Source organism: Antennarius striatus, chromosome 6 (assembly GCF_040054535.1).
Source record: "Antennarius striatus isolate MH-2024 chromosome 6, ASM4005453v1, whole genome shotgun sequence".
In the NCBI taxonomy this organism is placed as follows: domain Eukaryota; kingdom Metazoa; phylum Chordata; class Actinopteri; order Lophiiformes; family Antennariidae; genus Antennarius; species Antennarius striatus.
Genome location: NC_090781.1, coordinates 26,328,898 through 26,354,516, shown reverse-complemented (window position 1 = coordinate 26,354,516; position 25,619 = coordinate 26,328,898). Strand labels below are relative to the sequence as shown.

General features: G+C 51.9%; 4 protein-coding genes and 2 non-coding genes across 10 annotated transcripts; 1 reads left to right on the top strand and 5 right to left on the bottom strand.

Moving 5' to 3' along the window:
* Window positions 1–531: 531 nt before the first annotated feature.
* On the top strand, window positions 532–5,726 carry LOC137596258 (complement C1q and tumor necrosis factor-related protein 9B-like). 2 transcript variants are annotated; one of them, XM_068316593.1, is made up of 5 exons: window positions 532–942; window positions 1,108–1,393; window positions 2,795–2,875; window positions 2,975–3,055; window positions 3,142–5,726. In XM_068316593.1, exons 1-5 carry the CDS (start codon window positions 919–921, stop codon window positions 4,068–4,070), a joined length of 1,401 nt encoding a protein of 466 aa, XP_068172694.1. In that variant the 5' UTR covers window positions 532–918; the 3' UTR covers window positions 4,071–5,726. The 2 variants fall into 2 exon arrangements, with proteins under 2 accessions (XP_068172694.1, XP_068172695.1); XM_068316594.1 differs by having other exon boundaries at window positions 533–710.
* Window positions 5,727–5,877: 151 nt separating this feature from the next.
* On the bottom strand, window positions 5,878–11,094 carry LOC137596259 (S-arrestin-like). The gene is made up of 16 exons (XM_068316595.1): window positions 10,957–11,094; window positions 10,462–10,531; window positions 10,299–10,359; window positions 10,125–10,169; window positions 9,682–9,881; window positions 9,502–9,561; window positions 8,625–8,692; window positions 8,416–8,551; window positions 8,256–8,340; window positions 8,113–8,185; window positions 7,906–8,043; window positions 7,539–7,616; window positions 7,032–7,046; window positions 6,775–6,827; window positions 6,405–6,414; window positions 5,878–6,121 (listed from the first exon to the last, which is right to left on the bottom strand). Exons 2-16 carry the CDS (start codon window positions 10,507–10,509, stop codon window positions 6,028–6,030), a joined length of 1,164 nt encoding a protein of 387 aa, XP_068172696.1. The 5' UTR covers window positions 10,510–10,531; window positions 10,957–11,094; the 3' UTR covers window positions 5,878–6,027.
* A 504-nt stretch (window positions 11,095–11,598) lies between these two features.
* On the bottom strand, window positions 11,599–18,786 carry atg16l1 (ATG16 autophagy related 16-like 1 (S. cerevisiae)). 3 transcript variants are annotated; one of them, XM_068316588.1, is made up of 20 exons: window positions 18,655–18,786; window positions 17,874–17,985; window positions 17,678–17,771; window positions 17,485–17,590; window positions 17,067–17,140; window positions 16,193–16,262; window positions 15,484–15,665; window positions 15,342–15,407; window positions 15,185–15,271; window positions 14,931–14,990; window positions 14,713–14,818; window positions 14,483–14,588; window positions 14,335–14,405; window positions 14,196–14,267; window positions 13,694–13,814; window positions 13,492–13,597; window positions 13,106–13,255; window positions 12,982–13,029; window positions 12,516–12,617; window positions 11,599–12,444 (listed from the first exon to the last, which is right to left on the bottom strand). In XM_068316588.1, exons 2-20 carry the CDS (start codon window positions 17,977–17,979, stop codon window positions 12,351–12,353), a joined length of 1,821 nt encoding a protein of 606 aa, XP_068172689.1. In that variant the 5' UTR covers window positions 17,980–17,985; window positions 18,655–18,786; the 3' UTR covers window positions 11,599–12,350. The 3 variants fall into 3 exon arrangements, with proteins under 3 accessions (XP_068172689.1, XP_068172691.1, XP_068172690.1); XM_068316590.1 differs by having other exon boundaries at window positions 14,713–14,815; XM_068316589.1 differs by having other exon boundaries at window positions 18,647–18,774.
* On the bottom strand, window positions 13,886–14,144 carry LOC137597884 (small Cajal body-specific RNA 6). The gene has a single exon (XR_011036222.1). It is a non-coding gene; the product is annotated as a small Cajal body-specific RNA 6 (non-coding RNA).
* LOC137597883 (small Cajal body-specific RNA 6) lies at window positions 15,766–16,033 on the bottom strand. The gene has a single exon (XR_011036221.1). It is a non-coding gene; the product is annotated as a small Cajal body-specific RNA 6 (non-coding RNA).
* A 709-nt stretch (window positions 18,787–19,495) lies between the features above and the next one.
* LOC137596613 (kunitz-type protease inhibitor 2-like) lies at window positions 19,496–24,944 on the bottom strand. 2 transcript variants are annotated; one of them, XM_068317287.1, is made up of 7 exons: window positions 24,533–24,944; window positions 22,076–22,243; window positions 21,593–21,670; window positions 21,087–21,254; window positions 20,845–20,889; window positions 20,649–20,757; window positions 19,496–20,392 (listed from the first exon to the last, which is right to left on the bottom strand). In XM_068317287.1, the coding sequence occupies exons 1-7, from the start codon at window positions 24,867–24,869 to the stop codon at window positions 20,323–20,325; spliced, it is 975 nt and encodes a 324-aa protein (XP_068173388.1). In that variant the 5' UTR covers window positions 24,870–24,944; the 3' UTR covers window positions 19,496–20,322. The 2 variants fall into 2 exon arrangements, with proteins under 2 accessions (XP_068173388.1, XP_068173389.1); XM_068317288.1 differs by having other exon boundaries at window positions 21,593–21,652.
* Window positions 24,945–25,619: the final 675 nt, after the last annotated feature.

Sequence of the window (25,619 nt, the reverse complement as noted above, 5' to 3'; positions counted from 1 at the left end):
TCCATCATCCATCCATCCATCATCCATCATCCATCCATCCATCATCCATCCATTGGAGCTCATCAAGTGTCTCACCTGTGTGAGTGGGCGTGGCCTCTGTTCAGGTGCCCTACTTGTCCACATGAATGCTCGTCCTCGTTCCCAGGGCGTTGCCCACCTGTGGATTGTTTGGTGAGGTGTCAGGTGACGCCTTCCATCAGGTGACCTGGTTGGTCCAGAGACCAGATCATGTCTGCTTTGTGAGGACGGCCCCTGAAGACCGAATAAGGTCAGTCCTGACCCAGTGGAGCCACACCCACGGGGTCCTCTCAGGAACACGAGGAACCTACCTCCAACCCACCGACACCAGCGTGTCCCTCCCCAGGACTGACCCCGTTTCTCTCCCAGAACAAGGTCACCAGACCAGGACTAACCCTAAACCCCCAAACCTACCCCCTAATCCTATCCCCCAACACTGACCCTAACCCCCAACCCTAATCCCTAAACGTAATCCCCAACCCTCAGCCCCATCCCTAATCCCTAACCCCCAACCCTAACCTTAACTGTAATCCCCCGACCCTAACACGAACCCCCCAACATTAACCCTAAACCTAACCCGTAACCCCAAAGGTCAATCTTGAAGTGTCTCTAGACAGGATGGGTGTCTCCTCTTCACCATCATCATCGTCCTAACCTTCATCGTGTCAGCGGTCGTTACCTGTGTACACCTGGTGAGTGGGCATGTCCTGTGACGCCTGAGTGTTTTCTTGTAACCAGGTCACATTCTGCGTCCGACTGAGCACACCCCATTCAGCAGAGACAGACACACCCACACCTGTCCCACCCCATTGGACGGAGTCACAAGTGGGCGGAGTCCAGGTGTTTTATTAGCGGCTAACGGCTCCCTGCAGGTAACTTTGGACATTTCACAGGCTCGAGATGCGTCAAACCATCGATGGTTGGGTGAGTGTTTAATAATCAGTAATAACGTCTGATCACATCACCTGGGACCTGATCACTCCTCCTGCGACTCAATCACTGGTGGCTGATGGGTACTGGTTAAGTGTCACTGGTGGATGATGGGTACTGGTTAAGGGTAACCATGTCATGGTGATCCTCTCTCTTCAGACCATGCCAGCGTGTTCTCCTCACCTCCTGCTGATGGCGGTTTCCATCCCCATCGTCATGGCGATGCCTGAGCCCACCACTCCTGTAATCCCCTACCCAGAGATGAGTGACCAGCGCAACATCTTCCCTGATGGGGACAACATGACATACCCGGGGGACATGGACACCTCCTGCCAGATGCTCATGAACAACTTCCCCCTGGCAGAGTTCCTGGGCTTGTGTATGTGCAAGAAGTGTCCGAGCCACCCGGGGCCCAAAGGGGACCGAGGGGACCGGGGACTGCCAGGTAAGGGCAACCAGCCTGCAGGTAGACTGCAATAACAACAGGTATAACAAGAGGTATAACAGAAATAAAAACAGGTATAATAACAGGTATAACAACAGGCATAACAAAAATAACAACAGGTATAACAACATGTATAACAAAAATAACAACAGGTATAACAGCAGGTATAACAAAAATAACAGGTATAACAAAAATAACAGGTATAACAACAGGTATAACAAAAATAACAGGTATAACAACAGGTATAACAAAAATAACAACAGGCATAACAACAGTAACAGGTATAATAGCAGGAATAACAACAGGTATAACAACAGGTATAACAAAAATAACAGGTATAACAACAGGCATAACAACAGTAACAGGTATAATAGCAGGAATAACAACAGGTATAACCACAGTTATAACAACAATAACAGTTATAACAACAGGTGTAACAGCAGGTATGAGCTCTGATGCATCTCTGTGTTGAATGAAGACACCTGGACTTGTAGGAAAACCTTGAAGACATTTGTCCTCTTGGTGGCTTTAACACAGACTCAGTTGGGGTGTCACCATGTTTGGAGTGTTTTCAACGTTTCTTCTCTTTCCCTCTGGAGATCAGGGTACATTTTGGGCTTGATGATGTTGGGGCCCAGTGACTCTCGTTTGTGTTTCAGAGGATTAGGGTTCGGGTCAGAGTTAGAGTTAGACTTAGGGTTAGGGTTTGGGTTAGGGTTTGGGTTAGTGTGGGGTTTGGGTTACAAGTTTGGGTTAGGGTTTGTTTAGAGTTAGGGTTAAAGGTTAGGGTTTGTTTAGAGTTAGAGTAAGGGTCAGGATTAGGGTTAAGGGTTAGGGTTTGTTTAGAGTTAGGGTTAATGCGGTGTTTGGGTTAGGGTTAGGGTTAAGGGTTTGGATTTAGGGTCGAGTTTCGGTAAGTATAAAAATTTGGTTTAGGGTTATGGTTTGGGTTAGAGTTAGGGTTTAGTGAGTGGAATCTCCACTGATGACCACTGATACAACAATATAGTTTCAGACATATGGCTTCAATCACACATACCAGTAATACAAGCTGGATATCCAACCCCTCATGTCCAGAGAATCTCAGCTCTGATTGGTAGAGGAAAAATCCAGGTAGGAGTGATGGAACCCAGTCTCCAGTGGGGGACTGGGTTCCATCACTCCTACCTGGATTTCAGTCTCCTGTATCACTCCTTCGTCTCTTACGGGGGTTTTTTTGCCACAGTAATTGTTTTATTGATGTTTGTGATGAATTCAAGACTTTAAAATCTTTTGGCTTTTCTTGGACTCGGCTCATTTGAACTTTTATTTTGGGGTCCGCGCCAGCAAAACTTCAAGTTGTATATTTGTATTAAAGTTAACTTCACCTGATGGATAACTGAGTGGCTCTGTCCTGGTCAGGTCGTCCAGGCAGTCCTGGAAGAAGAGGGATGCCTGGGTTCAGGGGTCGTCCTGGATTTGTGGGCAGACAGGGGATCAAAGGTAGGTCACTTCCCATCATCCTCGGCTCTCACAACCTGAACATGCATGTACTCCACGTATGTTTGCTACCGCTGAGTGTGTTGATGTGTTCAACTTCAGGGGAAAAAGGAGACGAGGGTGAGAAAGGAGACCAGGGACTCCCAGGTCTGATGGGACCCAAAGGAGCCCAAGGCCACAAAGGTTAGCAGCTCAACAGGTTCCCGGTTTCGGGATGTTGTGGGATCTCAGTTCCAGCTTTTGATCTGGTTTGTCTTGTCTGTCTCCAGGTGCTAAAGGGGAGCGAGGATATGAGGGCCGTGCAGGTGATAGAGGTCCGAAGGGAGATGACGGTGTCTGTCCAGATGCTTGCGAGTCCAGCCTTGGTCCACCTGGACCACCCGGTCTGCCTGGGCCTGTAGGGCCTAGAGGTCTGCCCGGAGACACAGGGCCATATGGGCCGCCCGGTATGAAGGGTGACATGGGTGACATGGGTGACCCTGGTGTCCCTGGACCTGTTGGTGAGAAAGGAGAACCAGGGCCTGAGGGGGACTGTAACTGCACAGATGGAGTACATGGGAGTCCAGGGCAGAAGGGCAACAAAGGAGAAATAGGGCAGAAAGGAGAGATGGGGCCACCAGGGGCAGCAGGGCAGCCGGGGGGTAAAGGGGACATGGGGGAAAAGGGGATGGTGGGTGTTCCTGGTCCTTGCAAGCCCCTCATTCAGTCGTCCTTTTCTGCGCGGTTGAAGTACAGTTACCCTCCACCGAACAACCCCGTGATTTTCTCCGATGTTCTCTACAATATCCACGAGAATTATGACCCCAACACGGGCATTTACACTGCCCCCATCAACGGCACCTATGTCTTCAACTACCACCTCAGTGCCTACGAACGAGTCCTCAAAGTTGGCCTCTTCTCGAATTTCATACCAATTGTCAAAACCACAGAAGTCAGAGACTTCGGGGTGACCTCGCAGTCGGTGGTCCTTCACCTATATGAAGGGGGCCGGGTGTGGCTTCAGGTGAAGGACACGGTCACCAACGGCATGTTTGCAGGTTTTGAGTCCAGCAGTACGTTCTCTGGCTTCCTGCTGTACCCAGACACCTGTGGCATGCCTTTATCTGGCGACACAAGCCGTAGCACGTATGACACGTATGATCCAGAGCAACACCAATACGAGTGGACAACTGAGTCCAGTGGGGAGGGTTCCGATTAGCTTCAGCTGTGAACACGTCAGTGGGTGTGGTTATGTAGAACACAGGTAAATGCTTTCTTTAAACCTGCCTTACACCAATCAACCCAACATGGAAATTAACTGCGTCTAGTCCGAACCGCCAACAGAACCGCCAAACGAGTAAAGCAGAAGTAAACTCCCTGTTCCTTAAAACTGCATAACCTGTCATCTCAAACCGGATTCCTCCTTGATCACGCCCCCTTCCACCTGGAGGCGGGGTCAACGGAGGTTCTATGTTTGGAGGGTCACCGTAACTTTTTTGTTGAGTCCAGGTGAATCAGGTCTTTGTTCATTTTGTGCTCCTCAGAAACCCGTCAGTGGACGCCATCGGTGTCCGATCCCAGTCTGAGCACGCTACCTAGCCGCTAGCGACACTGCAGCTACGTCAGTGGGGCGCTTGTCTGTCTGATGGTTCTGGTTTCTGTCTGTTTGTCAGTGATGTAGGGAATCGACTCTGGGGGTCTTTAGCTGCTAACCGAGTCTAACGCTTCCCGTGACGTAACCACTGTCACCATGGTAACGGTGATGCTTTTAAGCATCACCATTACCACGGAAACATGTTTGTTGCTTTTGTCACCTTGTCCAGATGTAGCGTGGTGCCAGATTGGTTTCTGCTACCATGGATCCAATTAGCTTAAAAAGCATCTGCGCCAAGATGCGCTTTGCATTCTGGGATGGAGATTAGCAAAACCAACAGTTGCTAGCAGCTAGCAGGAGACTGCATGGAGGTCTGACCTGGACAAACAAAAAATTCTGGTGACCTGTCGATGCTTAGACAGATGTAGACCCATGGCGCTGCAGCAGCCAATCACAACACTGTGGCTAACCTGTGATCTGGTAGCATGTTAGCCTCCTGGCTCTGTGATTGGATCAATGATCCTTTGATCGGCTTGTGATGATGTTTGTGAGGTGATTCCCTTGTTCTCTGTGTGTTCCTGGTAATCAATATGTTTCCCCTTGTCCGTAGAGAAGTTTATCAGAGCAACCATCGCCTCCTGTAACTGTAAGCGTGACTGTTAGCGTGACTGTTAGCGCTGCTGCTTATCTCTCATCTACCACCTGCGAGTCACCCGATGACTTCCTGACGGAGATCCCATAGCGCCAGAGGAACATGATAGCTAACCTCTTTAGCGACATTGTCTCAGCGGGGCGGGGTTTCCCAGCGCGTCTCGGTTGTCCTCCAACGGGACAAAGGAGGAACAAAGAGGCTCTGGATCGGATGATCCACTTTGTGTCTCTGCTACCTGAGCAGACGTCTGGTCTCAGCGTCCCACGGTGGGTCCAGGGCGTCAGGAGATCAGGGTGAGAACTGAGACGTGGCACCACCACAGGTGGGGCTAGCGTTAGCAGAGCCAAACTAGGTCGTTAGCACAGTTAGCACGATAAGCAAACAACCAGCCAGAGCTAAAGAAACCTGTTCCTACCAGGCAGAAGAAGGTCTGAACCAATGGGATGACTTCCTGTCTTGTTAGCCCAGCAGGCTAGCAAAGGCTAGCAGTCTGAAGAGTAATGTCACTTCCTGGAGGCGACGCTCCTAGTTTGTTTAACGAGTTAACGATCTCAAGCTATTGATAATCAATAGTAACTTATCTGACGCTGATGATGTAACAAGTCTGAATAAAACGATTCCTGCTTCCAGTTTGTTGTTTGTATTTTTTACTGTCGTCCCAGAATTAATAACATGATTGATCAGCAGCTGATTGATCTTTCATGACTGTGTTCAAACAGTGTTACATTGGTCAGGTATTGATCCCTAATCGATCCCATTCAGAAACAGACACGTTGGTCATGTTGTTCAATCTAGTTTATTAGAGCAGCAGCGCCTCTAGAGGCAGCGGCTGGAACTACAGCCCCAGAGGGGGGGTACAGGCGCTACAGGAACAGCACACGCCTCTAAAACCGACCAATCCCGTCTGTCTGCAGAGGCCATCTTCCTAGTTCACGCCTCTGTTGGAGACTCGTCGTCGTCCCCGTAGACCACGCCCTTCAGGTAGGCTCGTTTGAAGTCCTCAAACACCATGTCGTCTGATTCGCTGCAGGCACACAGGAGGGGGGGCATGTCAGTCACCCTCAAGCCCCGCCCACATTTCCTATTGCACCCATGTGGGACATCAATGAGGTGATCAATACACTGATCAATACACTGATCAATACACTGATCACCTGTCCGTAATGACAGACGGGGGTGAGGAGAGAGTCTGTTGATCAGGCGTTATTGATACGTAATCAGGTGTTAGGGATCAGTGATCAGATGTTATGGATCGGTGATCAGGTGTTATTGATCAGTGGTCAGGTGTTATTGATTGCAGGTCTTACCCTTCTTTGGCTGTTGTTCAGGAAACATGAAAGAAAAGAGAAACGGGGTTAAAGTTCATCTCAGACGGAACAGAAACGGTTCTACGTTTTCACGTTTATTTCAGTTTGTTATAACATGTCCCCTGAGGCCTTTGTTGATTTTGATTATTTATTATTGACCCAGTAGATCTGAGTGATTGTGTGTGTGTGTGTGTGTGTGTGTGTAAATTGCTGATCAGTAATCTAGATGCTAATCTTGAGGATTGCGTTTGCAGTTCATCCCTTTGAGAGTCACATGTTGTTTGTTTATTAGTGTGTTTGTTTGTTTACTGTGTGTTTGTGAATTCAGACGAGGAAAGAAACAAACAGCAGACTGGAGGCGGAGCCGTACCTGCATCAGGTTTAGGATGCATCAGCTTGAAGGGAAGCTCCAGAGACACCTCACTGTAACACACACACACACACACACACACACACACACACACACACACACACACACACACACACACACACACACACACACACACACACACACACACACACACACACACACACACACACACACACACACACACACACACACACACACACCTCAGACTGGATGTGCTTCACACCTGCTCAGACCGTAATGGACCTGACGGTTCCTACCTGGATCCGATTGTCCTATCAGAGACAAGCAGAGAAAACAGTGACATCACACTAGTAGTGAGAATCTTACTAGTACTGCTAGTGTTATTACTACTGTTATTTCTACTGTTATTACTAATGTTACTACTAGTGTTATTACTACTGTTACTAATGTTACTACTAGTGTTATTACTACTGTTATTACTACTGTTACTACTAGTGTTATTACAACTACTTACTACTATCAATAAAGTTTTACTCTCTCTACTGTTACTACCAATGTTATTACTACTGTTACTACTACTATTGTTACTACTACTAGTACTGTTATTACTACTACTAGTACTGTCATTACTACTATTACTGTTACTATCATCAGGACTAGTAGCACTGTTACTACTACTAGCACTGTTACTACTACTAGTACTGTTACTACTACTGTTAGTGCTACTACCACTATTGTTACTACTACTGGTAGTTACCAGTAGTAGTAACTGGTCCAAACTGAACCTGGGGGGTCTGACTCACCCTGAAGCGATCATCCTCACCACCACCTTATAGGAGACGAGCATCCCCTGAACCTCCTTCAGCACCTCCTGCTTCACACTGACAGAGGACGGAGGGTAGTTGGTTGGTTGGTTGGTTGGTTGGTTAGTTAGTCACTTAGTCAGTTAGTTACTTCCATCCACCTGTCCATCGACCCGTCAGGTCGGTGAACGAGGTCCAGCAGAACCAGTTCCCGCCGGTGGACCTGGACCCTGACCAGTTCTGGATCCGTCTGACGGTTTGAGTGTCAGCTAACAGGAAGTGAGTGCGTCTGTCGTCGGTCTGTGGACAGTCTAACCGTAAACAGGACAGGGGGAGGAGCTTAAGGGGGCGTGTCCTTGTGGCTCACATGCTGGACGAGGCCAGGTTGGTGTCCTCATGCTTGAGGCGTCCGTCCAGCGCCAGCCCCCGGCGGTCCTTGTTGTGGGCCAGCAGGGGGTACAGGGTGTAGTCCTTCTTCAGGCTGGTCCCGGGGGGGACGGCGTCCCTGAGCACAGAGGCACCGGACATGAGCGCCGGGTTGCCCCACAGGGGCGGGGCTAGCGGGGCAACTCACTGCGTCTCCTCTTTGGCCACCGACTTGACATATTTGTCGTTGGAGTAGAGAATGACATTGGTCACCTGTTCCACTGGAGGGAGACAGACAGGTTAGCCCGGAGGAGGCCACGCCCTCCCGACAGACAGGAAGGGCGAGGTCACCTGACACGCTGATGTCCTTGATGTTCCTGCTGGACGAGTTGGTGATCTCCACGCTCACGGGGACGGGCTCTCCATGGTAGAATGTCTGCAGACACAAGGGCGGGGTTGAGGCCTGGAGGTGCAGTCGGGGGCGGAGTCAGGGGCGGAGTCAGGGGCTCACCTCTTTGGGCAGGCCCAGCTTGACGTGCAGAGGATTCTGGGACATCAGGAACTCGAAGGTGGTCTCTGCCGCCGGGACCAGTCTGGTGTCGTCAGGGCTGAACTGAATTTTACGGATGGAGAGACGGACGGCGCTCCTGACAGACAAACAAGGCGTCAGAGGTCAGAGGTCACAGGCACCGGGTCAAAGGTCAAGGGTCAGCGCCTCACTGTTTGTCCATCCTGTCGTCGTGGCTCTCGCTGCAGAACGCCTTCACCTCGAACTCCACAGCGCATTTCTGTAAACACAAACAACAACACTCAACAAAAACAACAACGCTCAACACAAACAACAGCAATAAAAAACAACAAAAATCAACACAAACAACATCAACACAAACAACAACAATCACCAGAAACAACAACAATCAACACAAACAACCCCAATCAACACAAACAACAACAACAATCACCAGAAACAACATCAACACAAACAACACAAACAACATCAACACAAACAACAACAATCACCAGAAACAACCCCAATCAACACAAACAAAAACAATCAACACAAATAACCCCAATCAACACAAACAACAACAATCACCAGAAACAACATCAACACAAACAACAACAATCACCAGAAACAACAACAATCAACACAAACAACCCCAATCAACACAAACAACCCCAATCAACACAAACAACCCCAATCAACACAAACAACAACAATCACCAGAAACAACATCAACACAAACAACAACAATCACCAGAAACAACATCAACACAAACAACAACAATCACCAGAAACAACAACAATCAACACAAACAACCCCAATCAACACAAACAACCCCAATCAACACAAACAACAACAATCACCAGAAACAACATCAACACAAACAACAACAATCAACACAAACAACATCAACACAAACAACATCAACACAAACAACAACAATCACCAGAAACAACCCCAATCAACACAAACAAAAACAATCAACACCAAACAACAATCAACACAAACAAGAGCAGATAACACAGACAACAACAATCAGTAGAGGTCCAGGACCCTGGGTGTTTACGTCAACAACAACAACAGGGCGTTACCTTCCCGACGTCCGACGGGCCGGGCTGCAGCGCCACGGAACACGGCAGGTTGTCTGGAAACTGAAACAAACAGATTCTTCTTCAGGCGTCGGTTCTGGTTCAGAGGAGGAAGAGGACGGTTGTGGGCGGGGTCAAGGGCGAAGTTAGGGGCGGGGTTATGCGTTCTGGGCTCCGGCTCACCTCGAAGAAGAAGGGGTAGGCGTTTTCGCCCAGCTTCTGGAGCAGCTTCTGCTGGATCTTGGTGTGGGTCAGCTTCTCCTTGTCCTGCAGCTCCGGGTAGACCTGCCGGTTCACCAGGAACAGGTCCCGCCTGAAGGCCACGCCCATCACGTCCATGTCCTGCCGGCCGTACCGAAAGGTGCACGACAGCATCACGTACACTGAGGACACACACACACACACACACACACACACACACACACACACACACACACACACACACACAGATTCTGCAGTGAAGGATTAACAGCAGACACCAAGATATAGACTGGAGGCCGTAAACCCCGGCGGGTGATGCTAAGCTAATGGTTCATGTAACAACTGATGACGTCATCACTGATGACGTACTGATGACGTCATCAGTGATGACGTCATCTGTGAAGTAATTGCTCCCTCACACCAACCTTTCTTTCCTTTGACCTGCAGCGGGTCGATCACAATCACGCCATCTAAAGACAAACACAGGCGTCAAACACCTGCAGCCTGAATGAACCAATCAGAAACCTTCATTCAATCCTCTGGTCAGAAGAAATGAGGCCCTGTGATTGGTCCAGCTGGGAGTCCGTCCCCAAACTCACCGACTGGATCCACAAAGTCACAGTGATCCACGAAGTCTCTCTTGGCCATGTAGACCATCACCTGGAACACAGGGGCCACAGGTCAGGGCCCCGAGGGACCACCACCCCCAAGGCCCCCCAGGAAGTCCCACACTCTGACTTCCTGTATGGTCACATGACTCACCGACTTATCACGAGAAACCTTCTTGAAGACGACACGTTTAGGACTCATGGCGATCAACCGACGTCACGACCTGAGGGTTAGAAAGACCACGCCCCCCGTCACCCGCCAGATACAGCACACACTCATGTTAGCATCGTTAGCATAGCATCGCTGCCTGGAGGCAGCAGGCACTGAACTGCAGCCTTCATGTTACCATAGTAACACCTGAATACAGGTAACCTTCAAGTTGTCATGGTAACACCTGACTACAGGTAACCATGTTGTCATAGTAACACCTGACTTCAGGTCGCCTTTGTTGTCATAGTAACACCTGACTACAGGTCGCCTTTATGTTGTCATAGTAACACCTGGCTACAGGTAATCTTCAAGTTGTCATAGTAACACCTGACTTCTGGTCGCCTTTGTTGTCATAGTAACACCCGACTACAGGTCGCCTTTATGTTGTCATAGTAACACCTGGCTACAGGTAACAGGTGAAACAGGTGGAGCACTGACCTGAGAGCGTTGGTGTTCGTTGGGCAGCAGGATGACAGGAAGCTGCTGCTGACCACGGCTTTAGCTTCCTGTATCCACAGCGTCAGCAGGTCGGTCATTAGCCGCTAATCCTGAGCTAACATCTCGAAACACCTGCTGGGACACGCCCACTCCTCCGTCTGCCGCCCTTGAGAGGAGGAGCCAACACCCCACCAGGACCACAAGACTCATCGACAAAATAAAACCCCTGGCGAGCAACTCCGCCCACAAACCATATATGGAAGTGTAGCAATCTGGAAGGAAATCTGTTAGTGCTGCTATGGAGGGACCAGAATCAGGAGGCGGGGTCTGGTATGATGTCACTTCATTTATGTAGAAACACAAGCCACACCCCCAACCTGACCAATCCAGATGGTCGGTGTCGGTGTGCGTAGCAGCCCCTCCTTATTTTATGAAAAAAAAAACCACCAAGTAAATCAACCGCAATCAGGACCCAGAACCCCCATGTGACCCAGACCCCCATGTGACCCAGAACCAACCCAGAACCCCCATGTGACCCAGACCCCCATGTGACTCAGAACCGACCAAGAACCCCATGTGACCTAGACCCCCATGTGACCCAGAACCAACCCAGAACCCCCATGTGACTCAGAACCAACCCAGAACCCCATGTGACCCACTTCCTGTCCTTTTTAACTGAACACTTGGAACGTTTCTCCTGACGAAAAGGACATGCGCTGACCTTTGACCTGGAATCCTTAATCAGGCTGCTACTCATTGATCAGTGATGTCTTCATGTGATCAACCACGTGACTCACAGCTGAGCTGATTAGACGCATTGGTCCGACTCAGCAGTCTGTCTGCTGACATCAGCAGAAAGGGGAGGAGACACGACCTCCAGTAACCCTATTGGTCGACACGTCGCTATAGAAACACCTCCAGTGAGGACGGGACAATAGTGACTTTATTGTGTTTGTATGAACACACACACACTGACACACACACACTCACTCTGACACACTCACTCTGACACACACTCACTCTGACACACTCACTCTGACACACTCACACACACACACACACACACACTCACTCTGACACACTCACTCTGACACACTCACTCTGACACACACTCACTCTGACACACTCACTCTGACACACTCACACACACACACACACACACACTCACTCTGACACACTCACTCTGACACACTCACTCTGACACACTCACACACAGACACACTCACTCTGACACACACACACACACTGACACAACACACACACACACACACACACTCCTCCATCATCACCCCCCCTCCTGGAGGGCGTCAAGTGTCTCTAAAAGCCTGGACCAGAGGTCAGCTGATCCAGCAGGAGGTCCTGGCGCCGGTGGGCGTGGCCCTCCTGTCGGCCAATCACACGTCGGACCACAGGATGGTCTTGCTGCCCTTCTCCACGCTGGCGACGTACGCCCCCGACGGCGACCAGGACACCGAGTTGATGGCAGAGCTGCAGACGACAGGAAGTCAGACCCCCCGGCCACGCCCGGTCTGAGTGGGAGTGACTGGGGCGGGGCTTACTTGTGGTTGCGGTCCAACGTGCGGTCCACCTTCCCCGTCAGGACGTTCCAGACGTACAGCACGCCGTCAGCTGACCCCCCCGCCACGTAGCTGCCGTCAGGACTGGAGGGAGGAGACGTCAGTGGGCGGGGCTTCAGAGTGTGTGTGTGTGTGTGTGTGTGTGTGTGTGTGTGTGTGTGTGTGTAGCTGATGGAACCAGGACGTAACCGGACTCCAGCCAGCTGTGAGGAACTTCTGACTTCCTGTTTACTTGTTATTGGGGCGGGGCTTCTTTGGACACGCCCATCAGGTAGAACAGGTTAATAAACATAAAATCTGAACTTTATTTTTGTTGTGTTTACTGTGTTGGTCTTTGGAACACTTCCTGTTTGTTTCACATTAAAAGCATGAACATGAGGAAGCAGGTGGGCGTGGCAGTCGACGCCCACCTGCTTCCTGTCACCTGATGGACGTTGGGGGGACTCACCTGTAGGTGACCCGGGTCCAGTCGGCACCACACTTGAATCCTTGAGCGCTGAACAAACACACGGGCGTTAGCAGGGAGTGCCACAGGAAGTTAGCGCTGACCTCTGACCCCGCGGTGACCTCACCTGAAGGTCTGCCTCACGGCGTTGGCCCTCAGGTCCACGATCTTCAGCAGGTCGTCTCTGGAGCAGGTCAGCAGCTCGGTGCGGTCGTGGTTCAGGTCCAGAGACGTCACCCGGCCCAGCAGCTCCAGCTCCCGCACGATGGTCTCCGCCCTGGAGGGGGGGGGTCAGTGAGGCCCCGCCCCGTCAGAACAGAGGTCAGTGAGGCCCCGCCCCGTCAGAACAGAGGTCAGTGAGGCCCCGCCCTGTCAGAAAAGGTCCCTAGAGGCCCCACCCCTCAGAGGAAGCCTCGCCCCTCAGGTGTGACTACAACACTCCTGTGGTCAAACAGCTGATGCGTCGCTGTCATTATGCATGTCATTGGGCTGTTGCCATGACGACAGACTGACCTGATGTCCCAGAAGCGGACCTTCTTGTCGAAGTGTCCGCTCATGACGCACTGCTCCGTGCACACGATGTCGTTACAGCTGGAGCCCGTGAACACTGTCTTCATACCTGCACAGGTTACAGCGCAGCAGCCAATCAGCAGCCAGAACACCACAACACCCCCCAATTGGACCCCTGCAGGGCCTGGAGCGGCCAATCACGTACAAACTTTGCTGCGGAGGTCCCACAGCTTCAGGGTGCGGTCGTAGCTCCCGGAGACGATGCGGGCGTTGTCCAATAGGAAGCGAGCTGACAACACCTTCCCACTGTGGCCCGTTAGCGTGTGCTGGACACACACACACACACACACACACACACATCTGTCAGACAGCCACCTGAGATAAGCTCCACCTCTCTGGTCTCAGCAGGAAGGAGAGATCAGCGCTCAGGCCCCGCCTCCGCAGCCTGAAGCTCCATTCTGATTGGTTCTGTTGGACGTGAGTCATCAGAGTCTGTAGGATCTCTCTACGACGCTGTGATGTCACTTCCTGTCTGTCAGCAGCTCCTGGGACCGTCACTGCACCACTAGAGCATGATGGGAGCAGAGCAGGGGCTGCTGGGAGCTCGGGGGCCGCCGGGGGCCGAGCTTCAGACCTTTTACATCACATCACTGACCAGGAGGCGGAGCCACACCCTGCTGTGATGTCACTTCCTGTCAGAAACTCACCCTCAGCCGGTAGTCGTCCACCGTCCAGATCCGACTGGCAAAGTCGTTGGAAGCCGCCAGGAGGTAGGAGCCCTGAAAGACAGGCCAATCAGCTGCCAGAGGAGGTGGGGCCTCAGCACACACACACACACACACTTACAGCACTGTCGAATTCGATGCTGGTGATTCCAGCGTTACTTCCTGTCAGCGCTCCTTTAGCTTCACAGCGACCTGATCTCACACAGACACAGACACACAGGTCAGGCCTCAGGCAGCACAGAGGTCAGGTGACCCTCAGGTGAACTCACCTGCCACCACCTCCCACAGCTTCACCCTGCGGTCCATCCCTCCTGTTGCTAGGAGACGGGAGCCGGGGCTGAACCTCACAGCGTTCACCTCACCGTCATGAGCGTCCTGACACACACACACACACACACACACACACACAGACACACATAATGTATAAAGAGTCAACCCACCACGTCACTGGATGAACATCAAACATCACCATGGCAACACAAACGCCCCCCGTACTCACGAACACGTGCAGCGCGGTGGACGGGACCCTGACGTCTGCACACACTCCTGACGGCGCCTCCGTGTGGTCGGGGGACGTACTGAAGGAGTTGGTGCTGCGCCGCCTGCTGGGAGGAGGAGGAGGCAGCTAGCCGTTAGCAGCTAGCCTTTAGCACCTAGTAGCTAGCTGTTAGCCCCTAGCTGTTAGCACTAGCAGCTAACAGACGTTCAGCTACACACCCAAAGATGTTGGAGATGGAGTCCAGCAGGCCGGCCGGCGGCGGCTGAGACGGTTTCTTACTGTGAGGGACAGGAAACAGACGTCAGGACACGCCCCCTCCTCCTCCTCTGACCCTGAACCCCCCCATACCCCACAAACACAGACTCTACGCTCCACAGGCCACCGCCGCCTCCTGGTGGAGGACACGCCCCTCCTGTGTGCAGCCCAGCCCTCCCTGGAGGGCAGGGTCTCATCTGGAGGGGCGGGGTCTCACCTGGCCGTCCTACCCAGCTGCCTGCTGGGGGACACCTCTGCCCCTCCCTTCCCTGCATCCTCGGCCAGCACCTCGATGTCGTCGTCCCTGAGGACACAAACAGCGGTCAGACGGTGGCCCCGCCCCCGGACACGCCCCCCAGACTGGTGGTACTGACGGGTCGACGGGCAGCGGCTCCTTGGCGGCGTCGGCCAGCTCCTTTTGCAGCTTGGCTTGTCTGCGTCTGAAACGACCAATCGGAGTGAGTGCGGGTGGGCGGCGGCCCAGAGCCCCGCCCCACACCATGCCCCGCCCCCCACCTGCTGTCCTTCTCGTTCTCGGCGTTCAGCTTGTTGGCCTCCTGGGCCTTCTCGGCCATCCAGCGCGACACCAGCTCCTGGTTGTCCTCCGTGGTCTTCCTCAGCTTCTCCTCCAGGGCGCTGAAGGTGATCTGCAGGGCGTCGTACTCGTCCTTCAGCGTCTGATTGGCCCGCTCCAGGTCCTGAGGACCAATCACACGCTGGGTAAACACCTACGTCACCATGGCAACATACACTGAGTGCATGACAGCCTATTGGTCAGAACGCTTTGATGACACCGAAGGTCTCAGCTTGAAAACTTGAGATCAGCCCCATCCCCTGCCCCGCCCCCTCCTGACACTCCATTCTGATTGGTTCTGTTGGACATGAGTCATCAGAGTCTGTAGGATCTCTCTACAACCCTGTGATGTCACTTCCTGTCTGTCAGCAGCTCCTGTGACCATCACTGCACCACTGGAGCATGATGGGAGCAGAACAGGGGCTGCTGGGAGTCAGAGGGTAGCAGGAGAGGATTGTGGGTAATCAGACCTTTTACTGTTCATCATTGACCTTCATTGTGTTGTTACCACGACAACCAACTGTAAACAGTAAACATTTCATGTGCTGCTGGTTTCAGTGTCAGCTGCCAGCTAGCACGATGCTAAAGAAGTCATGATGTCATGACAGGGTGGGCGGAGCTCAAACGGTGGGTCAGGTGACTCGGTCCTACCTGTAAGGTGGCCCTCAGGTCCCGACAATCCCCCTCCAGACCGGAGACCTGCTGCTGGTAGGACAGCATCCTGTCAACAAACAGAGAGAAAGAAAGACACACATCAACACTCCATTGATCACACACACACACACACACACACACAGACAGACAGACAGACAGACAGACAGACAGACAGACAGACAGACAGACAGACAGACAGACAGACAGACAGACAGACAGACAGACAGACAGACAGACAGACAGACAGACAGACAGACAGACAGACAGACAGACAGACAGACAGACAGACAGACAGACAGACAGACAGACAGACAGACAGACAGACAGACAGACAGACAGACAGACAGACAGACACACACACAGACAGACAGACACACACACACACACACACACACACACACACAGACACAGACAGACACACACAGACAGACAGACACACACACAGACAGACACACACACACAGACGCACACACACACACACACACAGACAGACAGACACACACAGACAGACAGACACACACACACACAGACACACACACACAGACAGACACACACAGACACACACAGACACACACGCAGACAGACACACACACAGACAGACACACACACAGACAGACACACACACGCACACACACAGACAGACACACACACACAGACAGACACACACACACAGACAGACACACACACGCACACACACAGACAGACACACACACACAGACAGACACACACACACAGACAGACACACACACACACAGACAGACACACACACACAGACACACACACACAGACAGACACACACACACAGACAGACACACACACACACAGACAGACACACACACACACACACACACACACACACACACACACACACTTGTTCTCGTTGTTCTGGATCTCTTTGTCCTTCTGTTGGATCTGGTTGTTCAGTTCGATCACGCTCTGCGCCAGCTGTTAACACACAAACAAACAAATAAACAGCTGTTCAGCGTGGCCCCGCCTCCAGCAGTCATGAGGAAGTGATGATGATGATGAATGTCAGGCGGGTGGCATCATGAGCCCCCCACCCCCCTCGCTTCCTGTTTCCCCACAGGAAACGCCTCTGTTGAGTCAAGTCACTGATTTCCTGGCATGTCCAGGCTGTTGCCATAGCAACAGCACAGCCCGGCCCTGAGGTGGGTCGTCAGCAGTCACCACCTGTTACCGTGGCGACCACGTGTGGCTACCACCAGACGCTCAGGTCTGCTCGGCGGCCCTGATGACATCACTTCCTGTGTGTTGCCATGGCCACTGACCTCTCCCCGCTTCTTGTGCAGCTCCGTCAGCTCCTCCTGGTGTCTGATCCTCATCTGGGACATCTCCTGCTGCAGGGCGTCGCCCCGCCCACAGTCCCCGCCCACCCTAGAAGACAGCAGGGGGGGTGAAGGGGACGCCACACCCGTCACACACATCACAAACCGCCCCTCACACGCCGTGGCGGGGACTCACCCGGACTCATGGCCTCTCTGGGCATCGTGCTTGTCGGTCTGGTAGCGCTCCGACAGAACCGCCTGCAGGTCCGACTTCTCCAGCAGACGATTGTCTAAAACATGAAGTCAGTTAGGAGATGGCGGGACGCGCCTGGCGGGACGCGCCCGGCGGGACGCGCCCGGCGGGACGCGCCCGGCGGTTCTGCTGGACTCACATTGCTGGACGATCTCCTCAAACGTCTGCCTCTGGACTCGGTCCCGGAGCTTCAGCTGCTCCGACACGTGTCTCTTCCACGCACACGCCCCCCACCGCTCCGCCATGCCCACCTGCACAGGACACACGCAGAAGGTCGACGAGGTCAGGTCAGTGGGCGGAGTCACGCAATGAGGCTCAGCCTATCGGGAGAGGGCTGACCTTTCACCTCCACGTCCCAGCCGTGACCGAACGAAGGAAAACACGTGGTGATAAAGTATTGGAATGGTGCCTGAGGACACGTCACAGCCCCCCCCCCCCCCCCCGCGATCAGCTGTTTTGGAGCGATGAAGCTAAAGGTTAGCATCCATCACATTCCTGTGGTTCCTTCACCTCTACGTGACTTACTTCTGTGTAGGTTTGATTAAATGTTATCATTAAACTTCCGTTACTACAACGGACGTTCGTTTGAAACGTTCCTCAGTAACGATGAAGGGGGAGGAGGTGAACTGGTAGCTGTTAGCTTCCCTCCGGGTCGCCGGCGGAGGGATCCCCGGCTAACGCGCTCCAGAGGCGGGGCCGCTCCGTCCCAGGACATAGTGCCGGTCCCTACCTCCTGGCCGGCGGTCCGTTGACTGGTGGGACGGAGCTCCCCCCGGGCGGCCCCGGTACTCAGCCCCCGTGACTCAACATGTTAGCACGGCCACTTAGCCGCTGGCTCCAGACGTTCGCAGCGCCGTAAAACGGAGACTTAGCGCCTCTCGGTCAGTTCCGGACGGACGCTCGGTTCCTCACCGACTCACCAGCAGCCTCGGGTCCCGCGTTTAGGGCGTTCCGGTGTCGAACTCTCCACTTTCACTTCTCAGCCGACATCAGCCTCTGCTGCCGCTTCGCTTCGATCCAACTCCATTTCGGCTCCGAGGTTCTGCTTCCGGGTTGGTCGCGGAAAGATGACGTCAGCTTAAATAGAACCCCGTGATTGTTTTTCTTTTACTTCATATAGAAGTTATATTTCCTCACAGTGGAGCATCTAGACTGTTAAACAATTTATATTTTATTTCTATAAAAATAATATGAACAATTTTACAACCGATTCAGAGATTTTACTTGATACGGAAATGACGTCTTTGGTCACGGGGTCGGAATTTTAAACGTAATCATATTGAAGTCAAACCAGGACAACCTTTTCCATGAAACGTTACATTTGCGATTTAATGCGAACAGTTAATTTTGCGTAAAACAAACCAGATAATTTCTGTTTGTGTTTCAGGTTCAATTTTAGCAGTTCAATAGAAAAATATTGACGTTAAATTTCTCAGATACACAAACTTACGTTGAACGACAAAGACCCTCCCCTTTCATAACAGTCATGATGGATCATGGGAAATGGAGGCTCCAGTGTTGTTAGAGACAATTCTGTTCTGATCCACGTCCTTTAAATAATTTGAGAATTCAAACATTTTATTTACATCATGAGAAAATGGCGAATCAGGATTTATTTGCTGAATTTTGCTTCATTAAGATTAAGATTATAGACACTTTATTGATCCCTCTGTGGGGAAATGATCTTTTCTCATAACAGTGGAAACAGGTGGATCTTCTGGTGGCCTTGACTAAAATCTAAATCATGACAATGTTCACAACACCTTTTAGGACATATTTAATCATTTAATCCTTAAAATACATAAACTGATGCCAAATATCAGCTTCAAAAAACAGGAAATCAGTTTACAGCGATTCAAAGAAATTCACAGGAAACAAAACAAAAATCAGAGAAACTTAACTGAATTAATCCATTTGTTTTACAGACCATTTAATCAGCACAAGCAAACTGATTGGTTTCAAACTACATAAAATCAGCCAATAAAACCCAAAGCTCAAAGCTAATGAACGAACAGCGTGAGGACAGTTTGAAAATCATCCACAGCCTCACGTTTCAACACTTGTTTGAAAAATCACTTCAATAAACAGTCGTTTCCTTCTTCTGTAAAGTTGTTCTAGTAATAATGTCATGTTAGGGAATCCCTTTGGTTTGTTATGATGGTCAGCGGATGCTAAGGTTAGCTTAGCATGAACAGCTCAGCTACAGTTAGCTGCACAAAGCTAGGCTAGCTACTTCCCAGTGTTTATGGTTTTAATGCTATGCTAAGCTAGTTTTTGTTTTCTCTCTGCTGCCACGATAAGTAACCCGTTTGTTTCTGATGTTTATGCTAAGCTAAGCTAAGCTAACGGCCCCTGGGGGGGTTTACGGGAGCCCGTCTGAGGGCGACCAGATCAGACCAAAGGAACCCAGCAGGAATGAAGAGTGAAGCGTGAGGCTGGACGGGGGGGGGCGTGAACCGTCACCCTTTGACCCCCCATGGAGGAGATATCAGCTCTGACCAACACCCACTAAAACCAGGTGTTATCCAGATCCAGGGGGCTCCGGTTCTGAGGCGGACCCCTGGCGGTCGGAGCTGAAGCAGAGGCCCTCAAGCTTTGCCCGGGGTGGGGCCCCGAGGGGGGGACGACCTCTCACCAGGGAGCAGCTCCTCCTTATCGCTATGGAAACAGACAGCAACAGTTACGTCATCACAATACGACCTCCACCACCAACCGTCATCCAACCGTCATCCAACCATCATCCAACCATCAACCGTCCATCATCCGTCCATCAGGTGACACCAGGACATCCAAACCCGTCAGTCATCCATGGTCCTATCAGCTGTTTGTTTGTTTGTTTGTTTGTTTGTTTGTTTGTTTGAGGCCTCCCTTCCTGTCTAGCGGCTCACAGAGGTCACAGAGGTCATGATGTTACCTGGCGGAGGAATGGCGGCGGCCCAGACCGCGGTGTCTCAGGGAGACGATGAGGAGCGTCAGCAGCAGCAGACAGGAGACGACCGCCAGCAAGACGAAGAGCAGGACGGCTGGGGGGGAGACCACACCCGTCAGCACCACAGGTACCCCCCCCACGGGTACCCACCCCCCACAGGTGTGCTTCAGGAGGAACTCACCTGGACTCCAGCGGTTCTGGACGTCACCGTTTCTCCTCAAACGACCTGAAAGGAAACCAGAAAGAGTTACAGCTGTTCACTGGGAACACTGGACCCCCCCGGGATCCACTGGACCCCCCCGGGATCCACTGGACCCCCCCGGGATCCACTGGCCCCCCCCGGGATCCACTGGCCCCCCCCGGGATCCACTGGACCCCCCCGGGATCCACTGGACCCCCCTGGGAGAAGCCTGGTGTCTTTACCATCTGCAGTGCAGGTGTCCTGACACGCCTCCAGGGTGGTGTAACGATTGTTGTTCCCACGGCAACCACCATAAATGAATGACAGACAGCTGCCGGCGTTCTGGTCGTAGTAGAACATGGGGAAGGCGGCGCGGCAGGGGCCGGGGTCTGGGGCCCCCAGGCACTGGTCTGTGGGGGGGGAGAGACTGGTCAGACTGGTGACTGACCGGTCAGACTAGTGACTGACCAGTCGGTCACCAGTCTGACCAGTCAGACTGGTGACCGACCGGTCAGACTGGTGACCGACCGGTCAGACTGGTGACCGACCGGTCAGACTGGTGACCGACCGGTCAGACTGGTGACCGACCGGTCAGACTGGTGACCGACCGGTCAGACTGGTGACCGACCGGTCAGACTGGTGACCGACCGGTCAGACTGGTGACCGACCGGTCAGACTGGTGACCGACCGGTCAGACTGGTGACTGACTGGTCAGACTGGTTACCGACCGGTCACTGGGTTCCTGTACCTTTGTATTCTTCATCATCTTCATCAGCAACCAGTAGTTTGGAGTCGGGGAGCCCCGAGTCTGGAGGAGAGACGAGACCTTCAGAAGAAGAAGAGAATACTTCACTGATCCCTCAGGGGGACTCTGTTGGTTGAGGGTATACGGGGCCCCCGACCACAGCTCACAGGGGGCCGGTCAGCATGCAGTAACACACACACATAAACTACACACATCAGGAGGCAGAGTGACGGCAGCGGCTTCGGAACGCCCCCCAATTTGAGCAGCTTGTAGGGGGGACGGCGCCTTGCTCAGGGGCGCCTCGGCAGTGGCTGGGAGGTGAGCTGACTCCTCCCACTGTCAGCTCACACTCCTGGTGACATCATGGGGGGAGCGGGACCCGATCCGTCTACGAGACACGTGTTCTACCGCTGAGCCACTGCCCCCCAGAGCACCGACACTCGGGGGTTCCTCACCTGTCCAGCTGCACACAGGTGTGTCACTCACCTGTACACGTCTCCATGCAGCTCTCCTGGGTGGGGTAGTTGTTGCCGTTGCCCCGACAGCCGCCGTAGGCGAACTTCTCACAGGTGCGCCTGTCCTTGTTGTAGAACCAGCGCTGCAGCAGCGCCCTGCATGGCCCCGCCTCCGCCGCCGACTCGCAGTCAATGGGCTCTACGGGACAAACCAGAACCCCAGGTGAGTCCACAGGTCACCCCCCACCCAATGGGAAGGTCACGGGTTCTTCTCCACCAATCGCCATCTTCAGGAAACAGAGGGGCGTGTCCAGTGGCATCAGCACACCTGCAGTGGTTGCTAGGCGTTGACGTCACGTTCAGTCTGCAGGTCAAAGGTCAGCCTGAGCCCAACACACGTTCACGGTAACCGATGACATCACGGGTCACATGACACTGACACAGGAAACACACGCCTCACCACACACTGTCACGCGTCATTCAGAGAACTGCATCATGGGACGCCATCCATCAGCAACACGCCATTCACGTGAACCTTTATTTTGACGGGGTGTGGAATTTACTGCTGACACATCCTGTGTGTTCGATCTTAACTAGTCCCTTCAGCTGCCTTAACTAGTCTTCCTGACTGATTCTCTATCAAATCCAGCTGGTTACTAACTGTTAATAACTGTTAATAACTGTTAATAACTGTTAATAACTGTTAATAACTGTTAATAATTGCTGAACTGGTTAAATGTTCACTTCCTTCCCCAGAGCAGAACCAGTTCCACCAGTTTGACCTGAAACCAGAGAACACTGGAGAGACCAAGGTTGTGTGTGTGTGTGTGTGTGTGTGTGTGTGTGTGTGTGTGTGTGTGTGTGTGTGTGTGTGTGTGTGTGTGTGTGTGTGTGTGTGTGTGTGTGTGTGTGTGTGTGTGTGTGTGTGTGTGTGTGTGTGTGTGTGTGTGTGTGTGTGTGAGACAAAGGAGGAGTGTCGGGACAAAACAGGACAGATTCAGTTTCTTCTGATATTCTGGGTTAAGTTTGTCTTCTGCTCTGAGACGCAGCAACACCTGTCGACCCGTCCAGGTGAGACACCTGTCTACCTGTCCAGGTGAGACACCTGTCGACCCGTCCAGGTGAGACACCTGTCAACCCGTCCAGGTGAGACACCTGTCTACCTGTCCAGGTGAGACACCTGTCGACCCGTCCAGGTGAGACACCTGTCGACCCGTCCAGGTGAGACACCTGTCTACCCGTCCAGGTGAGACACCTGTCTACCCGTCCAGGTGAGACACCTGTCGACCCGTCCAGGTAAGACACCTGTCTACCCGTCCAGGTGAGACACCTGTCGACCCGTCCAGGTGAGACCCGGCTGACGGGTCGACCCACATTCCTCAGCTGGAACAGAAACAAACTGTTTTTCCTGTCAACATGTTTTCAGTCTGATGTCACTCCCAGGGGGCGTGGCCACAGAAACAAAAAGAGATGGTCACCGTGACGACCGTCTGTGTCTCTCATCACGCAAAAAAGGGTTCAATTAAAAATGTTATTAAAAAATGTTGTTTCTAGATCGAAACTTTTTAGTATCATTATTATTAAGGATATTTATTGATAATATTACCAATTATATTTGTTATTATTGTGTTATTATTATTATCTGTTTATCATGTGTATCACACGAGGTGATGGTACCTAAACGCATCAGAACTGATGATGAAGATGATGATGATGACCAGAACCAACGGGTTCAGGAGGGACACCCAAACACACCTGACCCCACGAACCAGAACCAGACCAGATCTGAACCTGGACCTGAACCAGGTCCAATCCGGTCCAGTCTGGATCCGGTCCAGTCTGGATCCGGTCCAGTCTGGATCCGGTCCAGTCTGGATCCGGTCCAGTCTGGATCCGGTCCAGTCTGGCGGCGGTGCTGTGACAACAGGAAGTGGCGACAGGAAGTGTGTGAAGCGGTGCAGCTGTTCACCAGACCCCTGAGGTGACCCGAGGACTGGACACCACCAGAAACCACCTTCATCACATCCTCCTCTTCCTCCAGGCCCCCCGAATCGTCTGTCTCCATCATCATCATCACCATCATCATCATCATCGCCACCATCATCACCATCATCATCATCATCGTGTCTTTTGAGGCATGTGTGCTTTTACTTTGAAAACGTTTCCATGAAGGGAAACTGTTTGTTTATTTGTTTATTTACAGAATGAAATATTTCCGAATCTTGTGGGTGTGTCTGATTGGTGGAGGTGAAGCCCCTCCTTCTGTTCGCCAAATAAAGATTTAAAATTTATTTATAAGTCAAATATTTCTGGATTAAACCTGTAAAGATTCTGGATCAGATTAGATTCACTTTTGAAGTCATTTTGAATTTTAAATCCAAACAAATCTCATTTTAAATGTCAGGTTTCAGTCATTTTTAAACGGAATCAGACTAAATGTAAATGAATTCAGTTTAAAGTACATTTGAACCCTCTGCTGTTCTCTTACTCTTGTCGTCACCCGGACCTTCCGGCTCCTTCGTCTGGATCCGGTCCTGGTTCGGGTCCGGGGTCTTCCTGCGGAGCACCGTGACCCCCTCGGAGGCCTGGCGGGCGCAGAGCTCCCGGTTCCGGTCCGGACAGCCGAACACCAGCTGACACCGGGGCTCCCCGTCCGGCTGGAACACGATCATGTCGCAGCCCGCCGCGGAGCAGCAGTCCCGCTGACAGCCGTCCAGCCCGGCCGGGGCCCCGGGGACCGGGTCCCAGACACAGTCCTGGGCCCCCCCGGAGCACAGCAGCACCCAGACGGCCAGCAGACCGAGCCAACACCTCATCTTCATCATCTTCGTCCGGTTCAGGTCGAGGCTCAAAGTACAGCTCCTCTTCCTCAGCCCCGCGAGACAAATGAGTCACTTCCGTGTTCAGCGGCTTCTTGTTGTCGCAGGTAGAATTACCTGAGTGACAGGTGAGGTCATCGCGGCCACGCCCACCGCGACGCACCGTTTTTTCTTTAACGTTGCTGCAGAGTCCATTTCCCAGTCAGTTCTCAACGTATGTTCAAGGTGTTGCTGTTACTATACTTCTATACTAGACCATTGTATACTAGACCATAGTATACCAGACCATAGTATACTAGACCATTGTATACTAGACCATAGTATACTAGACCATAGTATACTAGACCATTGTATACTAGACCATAGTATACTAGACCATAGTATACTAGACCATTGTATACTAGACCATAGTATACTAGACCATAGTACACTAGACCATTGTACACTAGACCATAGAATACTAGACGATAGTATACTAGACCATAGTATACTAGACGATAGTATACTAGACGATAGTATACTAGACCATAGTATACTAGACCATAGTATACTAGACCATAGTATACTAGACCATAGTATACTAGACCATAGTATACTAGACCATAGAATACTAGACCATTGTATACTAGACAATAGTATACTAGACCATAGTATACTAGACCATAGTATACTAGACCATAGTATACTAGACCATAGTATACTAGACCATTGTATACTAGACCATAGAATACTAGACCATAGTATACTAGACCATAG

What these genes read in the sequence shown, in the direction of transcription:
- LOC137596259 (XM_068316595.1), bottom strand. Translation starts at nt 10,509, where the DNA reads ATGAGTCCTAAACGTGTCGTCTTCAAGAAGGTTTCTCGTGATAAGTCG. An exon ending in AGGTTTCTCGTGATAAGTCG is followed by an intron (nt 10,360 to 10,461) that starts GTGAGTCATGTG and finishes CCTGTGTTCCAG; the next exon opens with GTGATGGTCTACATGGCCAA. An exon ending in CCTACCCCTTCTTCTTCGAG is followed by an intron (nt 9,562 to 9,681) that starts GTGAGCCGGAGC and finishes TGTTTGTTTCAG; the next exon opens with TTTCCAGACAACCTGCCGTG.
- atg16l1 (XM_068316588.1), bottom strand. Translation starts at nt 17,979, where the DNA reads ATGGCGGAGCGGTGGGGGGCGTGTGCGTGGAAGAGACACGTGTCGGAG. An exon ending in CAGCTGGGTAGGACGGCCAG is followed by an intron (nt 14,991 to 15,184) that starts GTGAGACCCCGC and finishes TGTCCCTCACAG; the next exon opens with TAAGAAACCGTCTCAGCCGC. An exon ending in GCATCGAATTCGACAGTGCT is followed by an intron (nt 14,268 to 14,334) that starts GTAAGTGTGTGT and finishes CCTGTCTTTCAG; the next exon opens with GGCTCCTACCTCCTGGCGGC.
- LOC137596613 (XM_068317287.1), bottom strand. Translation starts at nt 24,869, where the DNA reads ATGATGAAGATGAGGTGTTGGCTCGGTCTGCTGGCCGTCTGGGTGCTG. An exon ending in AGGTCCGGGTGACGACAAGA is followed by an intron (nt 22,244 to 24,532) that starts GTAAGAGAACAG and finishes TTTGTCCCGTAG; the next exon opens with AGCCCATTGACTGCGAGTCG. An exon ending in AGATGATGAAGAATACAAAG is followed by an intron (nt 21,255 to 21,592) that starts GTACAGGAACCC and finishes CCCCCCCCACAG; the next exon opens with ACCAGTGCCTGGGGGCCCCA.
- LOC137596258 (XM_068316593.1), top strand. Translation starts at nt 919, where the DNA reads ATGCGTCAAACCATCGATGGTTGG. An exon ending in AGGGGACCGGGGACTGCCAG is followed by an intron (nt 1,394 to 2,794) that starts GTAAGGGCAACC and finishes TGTCCTGGTCAG; the next exon opens with GTCGTCCAGGCAGTCCTGGA. An exon ending in AGGAGCCCAAGGCCACAAAG is followed by an intron (nt 3,056 to 3,141) that starts GTTAGCAGCTCA and finishes GTCTGTCTCCAG; the next exon opens with GTGCTAAAGGGGAGCGAGGA.